Source organism: Pongo pygmaeus, chromosome 4 (genome assembly GCF_028885625.2).
Source record: "Pongo pygmaeus isolate AG05252 chromosome 4, NHGRI_mPonPyg2-v2.0_pri, whole genome shotgun sequence".
Lineage (NCBI taxonomy): Eukaryota > Metazoa > Chordata > Mammalia > Primates > Hominidae > Pongo > Pongo pygmaeus.
This window is the reverse complement of record NC_072377.2, coordinates 173,449,464-173,464,026: the sequence shown is the minus strand read 5'-3', so window position 1 is coordinate 173,464,026 and position 14,563 is coordinate 173,449,464. Positions and strand designations below refer to the sequence as shown.

The following is a 14,563-nucleotide window of genomic DNA, read 5'->3' as shown; positions in this document are numbered from 1 at the left end:
TTCTGATTATATGATTTAAAGACATATAAAAACAAAATAAAAAGAGGGAGTACCAGTGACACACTGGGTTTTGGGTGCCGAGGAAGGACTGTAAATTGGAACAGACGGACAGCCTTTTGGAGACCAGAACCCAAGACTCCAGAGATGAGCAGGCATGGCAAGGCCAGTTAACATCTCAGGACCAAGAGAAGCTTCCAGTCTTGGGGGAGGGGGCCGCAGATGGTTTACCCCACTACAGCAGCTCTGGGATCCCCAGCCCTCTTTGTAAGACAGCGTCTGGGGGAAGTTTGAATGGCAGGGGGTGTGGAGACAGGGGGCCACAAAGGGAGAAGGAACAGAAGGCGGTTGCTAGGAGACGGCTTGAAAAGTCTCAGCACAAGCTTGGAATTTGGTGGAAACCACTGATCTTGTGCCAGGGTTTTGGGAGATAGGTCCTGGGCCTATTTCTGGCATCAGACCTTTGCCTGTGTGATCTGTAGTAGAGTGTGGCACAGCAGTGTGCCAAGGAGAAAGAGAGAGAGGAAGAGAAACAGAGAGGAAAGGAAAGAGGGAGATGGCCAGGGGTCAGTGGGGAGAGACAGAGAGAGAGAGAGAGAAAGAAAGAGAGAGAAAAGGAGGGGGAGAGAGAGATTGAGACAATTTAGAGAGAACCCTAAACTAACAAAGGAACTTACAAAAATTCCAGGAACCTTGCCATCTGCTTTATCACATGAAAAAAATAGTAAGGGAGAAGAGTAAAACAAGAATCAGCAAACTATAGCCAGTGGGCCCAATCCTTCCTGCTGCTTTGTTTTGGACAGTCTAAGCCATGAATGGTTTTTATATTTTAAAATGGCTGAAAAAAAAAAACGGGAATACTTGGTGAAAAGGTCCAAATTATATAAAATGCAAATTTCAGTGTCCATAAATGACGTTTCAGTGGAACACAGACACTGTCATTGGTTGACATACTGTCTACGGCTGCTTTCACACTGCAACAGCAGAGGTGAGGGGATGCAACATAATTCCTACAACCCACAAGGCAAAGAATATTTACCATCTGGCCCTCTCCAGAAATCATCTGCTGACCTCTGGAGTAAAAGATATTAAGGGAGGGCGCCGTCTGAGACTAAATATATAATTTGGGGCTCTAAGAGAATAATAATACGGAAGAGTTATTGAATGCTTCCTCTAGGTCAGGGTCTGTGTTAAGCGCTTATCATGCATAATTTTACTGAATTTTGCAAAATACCCCATGACATAGTGGCTGTTTTCTAAATCTCTATTTCACAGATGAGGAGACGGAAGTTTACAGCTGTGATATTCAGCCCAGGCTGCACATTAGAATCACCCAGGGAGCTTTTAAAACTTACTAATGCTCAGTAAGGTCTTACTGATCAGAAATAGGATCCCAGAAGGAAGCTGGCTGAGCTAGACTCCAGATCCATATCTGTCTGAATTTAAAGCACATGCACTTAAGACCAACTTATTTTTCCTTCCAAACGGCAAGATTCACAGGCTGTGGCCATTTCCTACATGGGATTTACCCTGTTTCCAGCCAGTACTGAGGAACGTTCCTTCTCTTTTTCCTAACAATGATTTCGACCATGTATTGAGGGTCTACTACGTGCTTTGCACCTGATCTTCATTAGTGCCTTTCCCTTGAGTCTCTTTCAGTAACCTTATATAGTCAGTATTATTTCCTCAGTTTCCAGATGAGGCTCAGACAAGGTTAGAGCGACTTGCCCAACAGTGACACAAGGTATGGGCTTCTGTGGTGCTCGTCACATTCTGCTTCTTGATTTGGTACTAGTTACAGAGGAGTTTTGCTTTCTGAAAATTCACTGAGCTCTATGCTTAGGTGAATTTTCTGCATGTATTTTACACTGCAATAGAAAGTTTAAAAAATACTTTGCCTAAGGTTACAGAAAACATGAAAAATCCAAGTTTCAAATCCTACTCCGTGTCATTGTTTCTTAAAGTGTATGATGAGACCTTTCTCATAATACAAGAAATTAAATAGCACTGAATCACAAAGGGAGAAAGTTGTCCTCTTTTCAATTCTTGTTCAGACATTTTGATTACATCAAGGAGAAAGTCTCTCTTTGGCCATAGCATGTCTTCAACATTGCTGAAACACTTGCTAACCTTTTTTTTTTTTTTTTTTTTTAAATAATGGGAGAGAAGGCTCAGGCTTAGCCAGCAATATATCTAACTAGACTTTAATAATATTGCTTTATTTTCATTACATTGTGTTTTCCACAGTTACCTTTTGAAGCAGACTTGGCTCTTGGTCTACCCAGTATCCACTTTTTCCCTTAGTAACAGAAATTTGATTTTCGTACCCAAATAACAGACCTCATTCTCCAGTCTCCTTTGCAGTTAGGCAGGCTAAGTGGCTAAGCCTGGCCAATGAGAAGCAAGCAAAAGTTGATGTGTGGGACATTGAGGAATGCTTGCTTCTTGGTTAAAAGGTACACAGGCGTGCTCTCTTTTGTCTCTCCTCTTTCCTGATAGTTACCTGCCTGATGGCTGATGACCCAGCAGCCCTCTTGGGCTATAAAGCAGCCTCGGTGATGGAGGTCACATAATAAAGACAGCAAAGCAGACAGAGGAAAGGAGCCTGGATTCCCAGTAACACCGTGGGGCTGACAGAATTGGATAGCCTTGGATTGCTTCGTCTCATTTTTTTTTTTGAGACAGAGTCTCACTCTGTCACCCAGGATGGAGTGCAGTGGCGCAATCTCAGTTCACTGCAACCTCTGCCTCCTGGGTTCAAGCAATTGTCCCCACCTCAGCCTCCCAAGTAGCTGTGATTACAGGTGCCCACCACCATGCCTGGCTAATTTTTGTATTTTTTAGTAGAAATGGGGTTTCGCCATGTTGGCCAGGCTGGTCTCGAACTCCTAACCTCAGGTGATCCATCCGCCTCGGCCTCCCAAAGTGCTGGGATTAGAGGCATGAGTCACCACGCCTGGCCTCTCCCATTATTTAAAAATTTTTTTGAGATGAGGTTTCACTATGGGTTCAAGCAATCCTCCTGCCTCAGCCTCCCGAATAGCTGGGATTACATTCTTCTTCTTTCTTTTGTTTTTTGGCTCTATCACCCAGGTTGGAGTGCAGTGCTGCAATCTCGGCTCACTGCAACCTCCCCCTCCTGGGTTCAGGTGATTCTCCTGCCTCACCCTCCTGAGTAGCTGGGATTACAGGCGTGCCCCACCATGCCCAGCTAATTTTTGTATTTTTAGTAGAGACGGGGTTTCAACATGTTGGTCAGGCTGGTCTCGAGCTCCTGACCTCGTGATCCGCCCACCTCGGCTTCCCAAAGTGCTGGGATTACAGGCATGAGCCACCGTGCCTGGCCCTCTTCTTCTTAAGTGAAGAAGAAGTAAACTTCTATTTTATTTCTAATATTTCTGCTCTCCATTCCTGAAAGTCAAATGCAATTCCCAAGAACGCTTTAATTTATGGCAAACTACACAAATTTTCCATTTAGAGTAACATAAAATTTCTTTACTTTTTTTTTAGCAAAATAAATGTCACTATATCAAGATAAAGAACATTAGGTGTGAACCAGCATAGGTGATTCATGGGAAACAAAATGGCAAATTTGAAAGGAATTCTGGGAACCATCGTACTAGGTTACATTGCCTTTTTGCCTATAGAGAACCCATGAGGAGAGGGGTTCTCAACCTTCCCAGTGGAACCCTTCTCTTAGTTGCACTGGCATTGGGGGATCTCATTGCTGGGCCTAGGTCCAGGCAGGGCAGCTCCTGGGGCCCAAGGGCGTGCTCACTCACCAGCTGTCTTCCAGTGTCTGTGTGCTGCTCCTGCCCTCCTGCCTCTTCTCCAGCTCCACTGCTGTCTGTTCCAACAGAGCAGACACAGCGTCCTATAGAGACAAAGGTTGCTGGGTCATTGGGTACAATGTACGTGCCACCCTACGTGCCAGGAATCAGAGCATCTCAGAGCTGTGACCCTCCCAGTGAACTGATGGTGAAACCAAAGACCAGAGTGGTCAAGTGTCTTGCCCAAGGTCACTGATAAACTGGAAAAATTGTCCTTAATTCCTTCAACTAGCAGTTCTCCAGAGAATAGCTCCTGTATGTATGAACCTACTCAGCATCATGGTGGAAGACAGCCAAGTTTAGCAGTGAAGTGAGAGAGAATTAAAGTCTCTGACTGTAAGGAGACCACAGCGTCATCAGACCAACGTGTGAACCATCAATAACACAATGCAATAAAGGTATGACATAGAAGAGAGGTAATAGGAGAGATAAGTATTGGCTGTTTGGGAACAGCGGAGCAGTGATAAAGCTTGGGAAGTTGCATTCAGGGAGGGCTTCCTGAAAGAGGAACATTTATACTGAATGGCATCTACAGTGAAAAAGCCCATGTGACTTGAAATTATTTAAACTCTCTGAGACTGTTTCCTCTAGTAACTGCTAGAAAGGGTTGTTATGAAGATTAATTGAGACTCTACATAAGGAACATAGAAGAATACCTGACACATAATTGGCACCCAGTAAATGGTAGCTAATACTAAAGCAAAAACTGGATCCTGTAGTTTTCTAAGCACATGGTTCATTTGTAGTTACCCTTGGTAGTGTGGGCCAGAGCCTGAAAAATTCCTGACATTTTCTTGTAAGAAGGGAAAGAGGGAACTAAAATCAACCGAAGGCCTGGTATATACCAGGCACTGTGAAAGATGGTTTATGTGTGGCACCTTATTTAATCTTTACAACCATCCTGATAGGTGGGAATTATTATGACTCGCTTGAGAAATGGGAAGGAGAGAACTAGTGTGTCTAGGGTTGATGTTACTTACTCAAGGTCATGCTCTAGAAAGGAGAGGAGTTTGTTTTCAAGACCTTTATCAGCTTACTGTCTCCTTTTGGAGTGAGAGACCTGGGTTCGAGACCTAGCTTTGCTGATGAGATGTACATCTTAATGTAATTTGGTTATCTCTCTGAGCCTTGGTAAACTGCACATAATAAACAGAACAGTGCCTGATGCAAAAGGAAGTACAGAAAATGATGATGATGATGATGACGATGAAAAAGAAGGTGGGGGTGGGGAGGGAAAGGAGAGGAGGAGGAGAAAGAGAAAAAGAAAATAGATTTATCTATTTGCTACCCTTATCTTTACCTGTATGTCCCAACCCATCCCCTCCATTGAAATTCTAGGCAGTGGCTATCCAAACTAACCAAGTACCGACAGAGGGACCAACCTCTACAGAGAGGGAAGAAACACTACAGAGAATGAAAAGAAAACCTGAATCCAAAACACTCTCTATTTAACTTTTTGATATGGTCAGGATCCCACAGGAGTCCAATACCCTATATGTAAGACAAACTTCGCTGCTCAACTGAGTCTTGACCAGTCTGCCTGCCCAGTAGGTTTGGGCTTTCCAAACAGGGGAGACAGTTTAAGGATATTTTAATACGTTAAAGCGCACTGCACTAAAATGAAAACAAAACATATTTGTTCACTGAAAATAGGCAAATATAAGATTTTTCTTTTCTTTTCTTTTCTTTTTTTCTGAGATGGAGTCTTGCTCTGTTGCCTGGGCTGGAGTGCAACGGTGTAATCTTGGCTCATTGCAACCTCCGCCTCCCAGGTTTAAGCAATTCTCCTGCCTCAGCCTCCCTAGTAGCTAGGATTACAGATGACTGCCATCATGCTTGGCTAATTTTTGGAATTTTAGTACAGACAGGGTTTCACCATGTTGGCCAGGCTGGTCTCGAACTCTTGACCTCAAGAGATCCTCCTGCCTTGGCCTCCCAAAGTGCTGGGATTACAGGCATGAGCCACCATGCCTGGCCAAGATTTTCAAATAACAAAGTCATAATGGAACAATTACCAAGTGCTCTTTACATGTATTTCTTCAAAGCATCATAAAAACTTTTTTTCTTTTTTATTATTAAATTTTTTTTTTTTTTTGTAGAGACAGGCCTCACCATGTTGCCCAGGCTTGTCTTGAATTCCTGGCCTCAAGAGATCCTCCTGCCTCAGCCTCCCAAAGTGCTGGGATTATAGGCATGAGGCTCCGTGCCCATCCTCATAACAACCTTTTAAGGCTCATATTAGACATTAAAAATTGGAAGCTCAGAGTGGTGATATGACTGACCTAGCCCTCTGATTCTCTTCCCATGACTTCTAGCTGCCTCTTATACAAAGCCTCCAGTATGGACCTTGAACAAAGTAGGGGCCCAAGAAAGGTTAATCTTTCACCTTCCACAGTTTTCTACCGTCTTCTCCATTTCATTTGTAAAAAATCATGAATTAAAATTGTTGTTAGCCAAGTGGTATTAGGTAGAGCAAACGACAGAAGGAGGAAAAACAGACATGGAAGAGAACAAGTTGCGGAAGCGGAGCCGCCTGCCACTTAGTGGAGATCTCTCCTTCCCTGTCTTCTTCTTCTACTTCCTTCACCCCATTGTTCTCGCGTGATGCCTGACCACCTCCAGTTCTGGGAGAGGCTTTCCCTTCCAACATCCGGGTGCTGCCTTGTGGGAGGGTGGCGCACCTGGTCCCAGCTCACCGTGCTGGCAGGCCCTGAGGCAGGGGCCATGACTCCCACTGGCTTGAGCTCCCTGCTCTGTTTCTTCAAGTATTTGTAGCTGAGGAGGTTGTACCAGCGAGTCGACCTCTCCCCAGACCGGCAGACCTCCGCCAGGCTGATCTGGGCGCCTCCCTGTTGGGGATGGAAACAAGGAGAACATAAGTGGCGGTGGGGGGGACACCAGGTGTCAGGGAATTTGGTTCAAGAGGACAGTATGGAAAAAACACCACTCCAGATGAGAGGTAGGCATCCCGGCAGGAAGAGAGGCCAAGTTGTTAACCTTTCCAATTAGCTCATTTGTTCATTCATTCATTCGTTGATTGGTTTAATCATTTGCCAAATCTTTATTGAAGACTTTTCCTATGAATTTTTTTAATTAAAAAAAACTATGATAAAAAACCTTTAGTTTACCATCTTTGCAGCTTTTAAGTGCACAGTTCAGTGGTGTTAAACATTACGCACATTGTTGTAAAAGAGATCTACTGAACATTCTCATCTTGCCAATCTGAAACTCTACACTTATTAAGCAACAACTTCCTTTTTCCCGTTTCCCGCAGCCCCTGGTAACCACCACTATATTTTCTGTTTCTATGAATTTGATGACTTTAGATACCTCATATAATTGGAATCATATAGCATTTGTCTTTTTGTGACTGGCTTATTGAACTTAACAATGCCTTCAAGGTCCATCTGTGTCGTAGCATGTATCAGAATTTTATTCCTTTTTTGTTGTTGTTTTTTTGGAGGTAGGGTCTCACTCAGTTGCCCAGGCTGGAGTGCGGTGATGTGGTCATAGCTCACTGTAATCTCGAACTACTGGGCTAAGAGATCCCCCTTTCTTTTTAAGGCTGAATAATATTCCACTGTATGGGTATGCTACATTTTGCTTATCCACTCTTCTGTTGACGGACATTTGGGTTACTTCTACCTCTTCACTATTGTGAGCAGTGTTGCCATGAACATGAGTGTACAAATAATTCTTTAAGAACCTGCTTTCAGGCTGGGCACGGTGACTCATGCCTCTAATCCCAGCACTTTGGGAGGCTGAGGCGGGTGGATCATCTGAGGTCAGGAGTTCGAGACCAGCCTGACCAACATGGACAAACCCCATTTCTACTAAAAATACAGAATTAGCCGGGTGTGGTGGCATATGCCTGTAATCCCAGCTACTTGGGAGGCTGGGGCAGGAGAACTGCTTGAACCCAGGAGATGGAAGTTACAGGTGAGCTGAGATCGTGCCATTGCACTCCAGCCTGGGCAACAAGAACGAAACTCTGTCTCAAAAACAAAACAAAACAAAACAACAACAACAACAACAAAACCCTGTTTCCAATTCTCCTGAATATATGTGCAGAAGTACAATTGCTAGGTCATATGGTAGTTACATTTTAAATTTTTTAGTGGAACTACTATACTGTTTACCTTAAGACTTGCTAAGGGAGTGCTTATAATCCCACCAACAATGCACACAAGTTCCAATTTCTCTACATCTTCACCAACACTAGTGAAGATGTTGGTGTGGTTATTTTGTGTGGTTTTTTGATAGCCATCATCCAAATATGTGTGAGGTGGTATCTCATTGTGGTTTTGATTTGCATTGCTCTGATAACTAGTAATGTTGAACATCTTTTCACATGCATGTTGGCCATTTGTATATTAATTTTGCAGAAATGTCTATTCAAGTCCTTTCCCCTTTTCAAATTGGGTTATTTGATTTTTTTGTTGTTGAATACCCATTCTGTGTTACTTATATTAAGCACTAGGTTCTGTGTTATGTACTGAGGATAATGATGGTCCCCACCTGGTTCCACCTTCTGGGAGCCAGCACTCTCCCAAGGAACTCAGGAACTGAACAAGTAATTAATTCCAAGTAAGGTAGAAAACTGCATATCATTTCTTCTCCACTAAATTTGCAAAAGTTTAAAAAATTGACAACAAATGCCATTGGTGAGGTTATGGGGAAATAGGCCCTCTCTCACCTTGCTCGTGGAAATGTAAAATGGCAGAAACCCGATGGAAGGAATTTAGTCATATCTAGCAAAAATATAAATGCATTTTACCCTTCGACCGAATAATTCTCCTTGTAGCTGTCTATCCCACAGATACACCTGCAGAAACCTGCACAAGTACAAAATGACCCACAAACAAGAGTCTTCATTCTGACCCTCTTGTAATAGCAAAAGATTTTTTTTTTTTTTTTTTTGAGACAGAGTTTTGCTCTTGTTGCTGAGGCTGCTGGAGTGCAATGGCATGGTCTTGGCTCACCACAACCTCTGCCTCCCAGGTTCAAGCGATTCTCCTGCCTCAGCCTCCGGAGTAGCTGGGATTATGTGCCACCACGCCTGGCCTTTTTTTTTTTTTTTTTTTTTTTTTTGTATTTTTAGTAGAGATGGGGTTTCTCCATGTTGGTCAGGCTGGTCTCGAACTCCCGATCTCAGGTGATCCACCCACCTCAGCCTCCCAAAGTGCTGGGATTACAGGTGTGAGGCACCCGGCCAATAGCGAAAGATTTTAAACGACCCAAAGGTCCAGCAACAGGGAACAGACTAAAAGAACTATAATCTATCCATACAATGGAATATTATATAGCCGTGTAAAAAAGAGGAAGATCTCTTTTTACTGATGCAGAGAGATGGCCAGGCTATATTGTTAAGGGAAAAAAATAGCATGGTGCAGAAAAGAATATATAACATGCTACCTTTTGTGCAAGAGAGGGGGTAAGTATATCTGTGTCTATAGTCTATCTATATATTGCACCATGTTTGAGGTGCCAGGGGAGTGAACATGATCATATGTACACAAGAAATAATGGAAAGATGAAAAAGAAATTAATCAAAGTGGTCACCTATATAGGATAGGTGGTGAGGCTGGGGTGGGGAGAGAGCATGATTTCTCTTCAGTAAACCTTTCCATACAATTTTTCTTTGAATTATGTAAATATATCTCTTAAAATAAAAACAAACTATAACAAACTAACCTGACTGACTATAAGCTCACAGAGAAGGGAATTATTTCAAGTGACTTCATATTTTTACTGTTTTTTTTTCCCCCTACACCCTTCCTAGAAATTACTACAAACGAATTAATCATTCCTCAGAGGCTTTATTGTTTCAACATGTGCAAAAATGAGCCCTGGTCAGGTTTGGGAAGGTGGTCCGCTCACCTTCCCCTAACACACCAGTGTCGGTGGGTGGAAGGGGCTACCCAGACTCTGTGCTGATGGGTGGTAGAAATACCAAATGCCAGTTTGCAAAATGGACCTGTAGCCAAGTGTATTAATCCGTTCTCACGCTGCTAATAAAGGCATACCCGAGACTGAGTAATTTATAAAAGAAAGAGGTTTAGTTGACTCACAGTTCAGCATGGCTGGGGAGGCCTCAGGAAACTTATAATCATGGCAGAAGGGGAAACAAACACTTCCTTCTTGACATGGTGGCAGCAAAGAGAAGTGCCGAACAAAAGTGGGAAAAGCCCCTTATATAACCATCAGATCTCAGGAGAACACACTCACTATCATGAGAACAGCAGCATGGGGGTAACAGCCCCCATGATTCAATTACCTCCCACCAGGCCCCTCCCACAACACATGGGGATTATGGGGGCTGCAATTCATCAGGATGCACTGGAATGTGGCAGGGCTGTGCTAGGTCTGGGACAGTGAAAGGTGGTTTCTGAGAGCACAGTGGTGAGTGGGGAGAGGAAGAAAGCACGATGCTGACACTTCACTTGTTTAGCACCAGCTTCCTCATCTGGAAAACAGGGAAAATAACTCCTACCTACCATTGGGAGGATCAGAGGGAATTAAATGCTTGGCACACTTCAGACACCCAGAATAAATGTACATATATACAAATATTTGTCTAATACTCATTTATTCATTCAATAAAAACTCCCTCAGCCCTTTGCAGACTCTGGAGACACAGAAGCATGTAAGATATGATTCTTCCCCAAAACAGGGCTCATGGTTTCCTAGGGAGATAGACAGCTATTTGGATATTACAGTTCAGAACACGCCAGGCCATGTGTGAGGTATGAGGGGAAAGGACCAGGATCACAGCTTTGAGGTGTAACACCTCCAGCAGATTATTATTAATTCTAACAAGATATACTGTTTATCTGGGGCCGGCTCACAGGTGTGAGTATTGTCTACTTCAGTAAACTGGATGCACTTTTGAGGGCATTTACGTATTCATTCATTCATTTATTCAACACACAAAAATCTGCTGAGAAGTCTTATGTGCCAGGCACTGTTCTGGGTGCTGGAGATAGAGCAGAATTGAAGGCAGATAAATATTCCTGCCCCATGACCTTATATTTGCGTCTAGGGGACCTTATATTTGCGTCTAGGGGAATCAGATAACAACTCCATAGGTAAACTCCATGCTATGTTTCATCGAATCTAAGATGCCATCATTTAAAAGTGTACCATTATTTTATGCACCAAGAAAGAGAAATAGTTGCCAATGAAACTATAACCTGTCATCTAGTACACAGTGCATCTTGATTTCAGACGTAAAATGTAAAGATAACATGTACTCTAGAATCTATGACGTACAGCGAAATGTTAGGTGATAAAAGGTGCTGTAGAGAAAATACTACAGGGAAAGGGGCTAGGAGGGGATAAGACAGCAGAGAGGGTAACGGGATTTATATAGGGTGGAAGACCTCACTGAGAAGGTGACATATGAATATGGTCCAGAAGGAGGTGAGGGAGCACCTAGGAGGACAGAATGCCAGGCAGAGGACACACAGCAAGTGCACAGGCCTGGAGGGGAGCACATGTTGGTGTATTCAAGGAACACGAGGCTGGAGGAAGAGTTTTGGGGATATAATCCCAGAGATAGGAAGTGGTCAAATCCCAAGGGGCCTTGGAGGCCAGGCAAAGGACACAGGTGTTGACTCTAGGTGGAGACATAAGCCATCATAAGGTTTTAGCAAAAGAATGGCATGCACTGATTTACATTTAAACAGGACTAGTCTGGCTACTCTGTTGAAAAAAGAGGAAGGGGAAAAGGACAGAAGCCGGGAAACCAAGTAGGAGATGGCTGCCATCATCCAGGTAAGGGAAGACAGTGGCTTGGGTCTGGGGAAGCGGTGAGAAGTGGAATCTAGGGTTCTTTTGAAGGTGGAGCTAAGAGGATGGGGTGAGGGAAAGAAAGGGGTTAAGGATGACTGCAAGGTGTCTGGCCTGAGCAATGGAAGAATGAGATTGCCATCGGCTGAGACAGCAGAGACACAGGATGAAAGGTCAGGGGCATTCTTGTAGCCATGTTAGTTTGAGGTCCTATTTTATGTTTAAGTGAAGATGCAGAACAGGCAGTGGAGATACAAGATTCGAGGCGAGTGGGGAGGCCCAGGCTGGAGCCCTGCACTTGGGATGTGTTTGCAGCTGGGAGATAAAATGAGATCACCAAAGAAATGAGTAGAAAAGGGGAGGATCAAGGACCCAGCCCTGGGCCCTCTGACATAGGGAGGTCAGGGAAATGAGGAAGAATCAGCAAAGGAGACCAAGATGCTAGAGGTAAGGGGAGAACACTGGAAGAGCAAGGTAACCAGGAGGCCAAGCAAGGGCAAAGGAGGTTGAAGGAGGTGGAGTCAGCAACTGCGGCAAGTGTAGCTGGCAGGTCCAGAAGGAAGATGGAGAGCTGGCCTCTGGTCTGGTAACAAGGAGCTCACTGATGAACATGATGAGCGCACCCTCGGTACAAAGATGAGGGCCAGGCCAGGCACGGTGGCTCACGCCTGTAATCCCACCACTTTGGGAGGACAAGGTGGGCGGATCACTTGAGGTCAGAAGTTTGAGACCAGCGTGGCCAACATGGTGAAACCCCATCTCTACTAAAAATATAAAAATTAGCCAGGTGTGGTGGCGCGTGCCTATAGTCCCAGCTACTTGGGAGGCTGAGGCAGGAGAATGGCTTGGACCCGGGAAGCGGAGGTTGCAGTGAGCTGAGATCACGCCATTGCCCTCCAGTCTGGGCAATAGACTCTGTCTCAAAAATAAAAAAAAAGAAAAAAGAAAGATGAGGGCCAAAGTCCACGTGGATTGGGTTACAGAGAGGAAGGGAACACCTCTTTCAAGTTTTTCTATAAAGAAAGGGAAAGAAACAATGTAGTAGTTGGAAATGGAAATGGGGTGAAAAAAGTTTTAGGTCGGGTGTGGTGGCTCACGCCTGTAACCCCCAGCCCTTTGGGAGGCTGAGGCGGGAGGACTGCCTGAGCCCAGGAGTTCAAGACCAGCCTGGGCAACATAGTGAGACCCCATCTCTACAAAAAATACAAAAATTAGCCGGCCATGGTGGCATGTGCCTGTAGTCCCAGCTATGGGGGAGGCTGAAGTGGCAGGATCACTTGAGCCCAGAAGGTCAAGGCTGCTGTGAGCTGAGTTTATAGCACTGCACTCCAGCCTGGGCAACAAAGCAAGATCCTCTGTCAAAAAAAAAATTTGGTTTTGTTTTGAGCATGGGAGAAATAACAGCTATGATGATATACTGATAGGCTGGATCCAGTGGAGGAGGGAAAATTGAAGATGGAGGAAAGAGCTGAATGGCTGCTGGAATAATGTCCTTGCGAGAAAATGGGGGCGGTGGCCTCAGACAGGAGTGCAGAAGGCCCATCCTCAGAAGCCAGGGAAATGGCAGAACCTGCAAGAACAGCTAGATATGGTGAGGGGGCCCTCTTCTGAGTCTGTCCTCTCTTCTCTCCCTGAGAGAAGTATGAATTAGTCATTGTGATGAGTGGGTGAGTAAATGGTCCAGGGAGATACAGTATAATTTCTGGGCAGCATTCAGGGCTCATGGGAAGTGAGTGATCACCATTTCCAAATGACACCATACAGCGTGGTTGTGTGCATTTTTTTTTCCAGTTGCTCAGTTGGAGAGGAGGGGGCGGAGAGTTCGCTTTGACAGGGCTGGGTTTTGCCAAGTTAGTATGCCAAAGTGAGAGGAGGCAAGGGAATGGTTGTAATGGTGAACCATGGGACGTAAGTGGGGCCTGAGAAGCAGGCTAGCTCGAGAGAGCCCGGGCTGGGTGGTATTGAGCTCAGCAGTAGAGCAGTGGGCAACCAGGCCCCCTGTGATGCCATGCAGGGCATTTGGTGGAACTGTTGCCTGCGATATTGGGAAGGTGGGCTGTGTATTCCTCCAAACCTGTAATCTGGGTCTGGGGGCATGAGAGACACTCATAGTAACCCCCTGAGAAGTAGCATGGTGAGATGGCTACACATAAGGAAGCTGGAGTCTCTGTTCAAATCCAGGCTTTGCCATTTTCTCCTTGGATGACCTGGCAGGTTACTTAGCCTTTCTGGGCCTTGATCCCTTATCTTCCTGGGGCCATCGCGAAGATTAAATGAGATACTGCACACGAAGTTCTTAGCCCACTGGTAGACACATAGACTCGGCTCAGTACAGATGCTGCTGCTGCCTGGCTGAAAACAGACTGGGGATTCCACACACCCTGCTGCCCAGAGTCTCTGCATGGGAGCGGACAGGCCCTTTTTCCTCCCATCTCACTTCCTCTCCTCCAGCCACCAGAATACGACAGCCTGACACTCCATGTCCCCACCGTATACGGGAAAGGAGGTTTCCCATTGGCCGCAGGCAGAGACAAGCCACAGTGAGATGAGCGCTTTGGCTGCTGCCATGGCAACCAGCAATGACCAGACTTCAATTAGGAAGGAGGAATAAAAGGCATCCAATTAGGAGAAGAAAATAGGATTGAGCCTCTTCTCGCTTAGGAATGCCCAGGGCCAAGGGAATGCTTCGCTGGAGGAGCCCAGGCTTGCCAACCCCTTCAAGTCACCACCCCCACCTCTGGGCTCCAGGGAGCCCTGTGCTGGCAAAGAGACAACACAGAGGCGCTGTGTGGACTTCAGAGGTAGACCTGCTGGGGTTCAAATACGGCTTCTGCCACTTTCCTAACTGTGATAGGAAAGGTCTTTCACTTCTTTGTGCCTCAGTTTCTCCACTGGAATACGCTACCTATTTTGCAAGGTTGGAGTGAGGATCAATAGAGGTAATG

The 14,563-nt window shown here is 45.1% G+C and overlaps 1 protein-coding gene across 8 annotated transcripts in view; it reads right to left on the bottom strand.

Annotated features, from left to right (window-relative positions):
• The window catches only part of WWC1 (WW and C2 domain containing 1), a 181,544-nt gene that overhangs the window by 25,552 nt on the left and 141,429 nt on the right, over positions 1-14,563 (bottom strand). For 4 of the 8 annotated variants that reach the window (XM_054488943.2, XM_054488944.2, XM_054488947.2 and 1 more), the window contains exons 16-17: positions 6,509-6,676; positions 3,780-3,871 (exon numbers count right to left, since the gene is read on the bottom strand). In XM_054488943.2, the coding sequence (XP_054344918.1) occupies positions 3,780-3,871; positions 6,509-6,676 (260 nt within the window). The remainder of the gene's footprint in view (positions 1-3,779; positions 3,872-6,508; positions 6,677-14,563) is intronic. The other 4 variants (XM_054488946.2, XM_054488948.2, XM_054488949.2 and 1 more) reach the window with 1 other exon arrangement.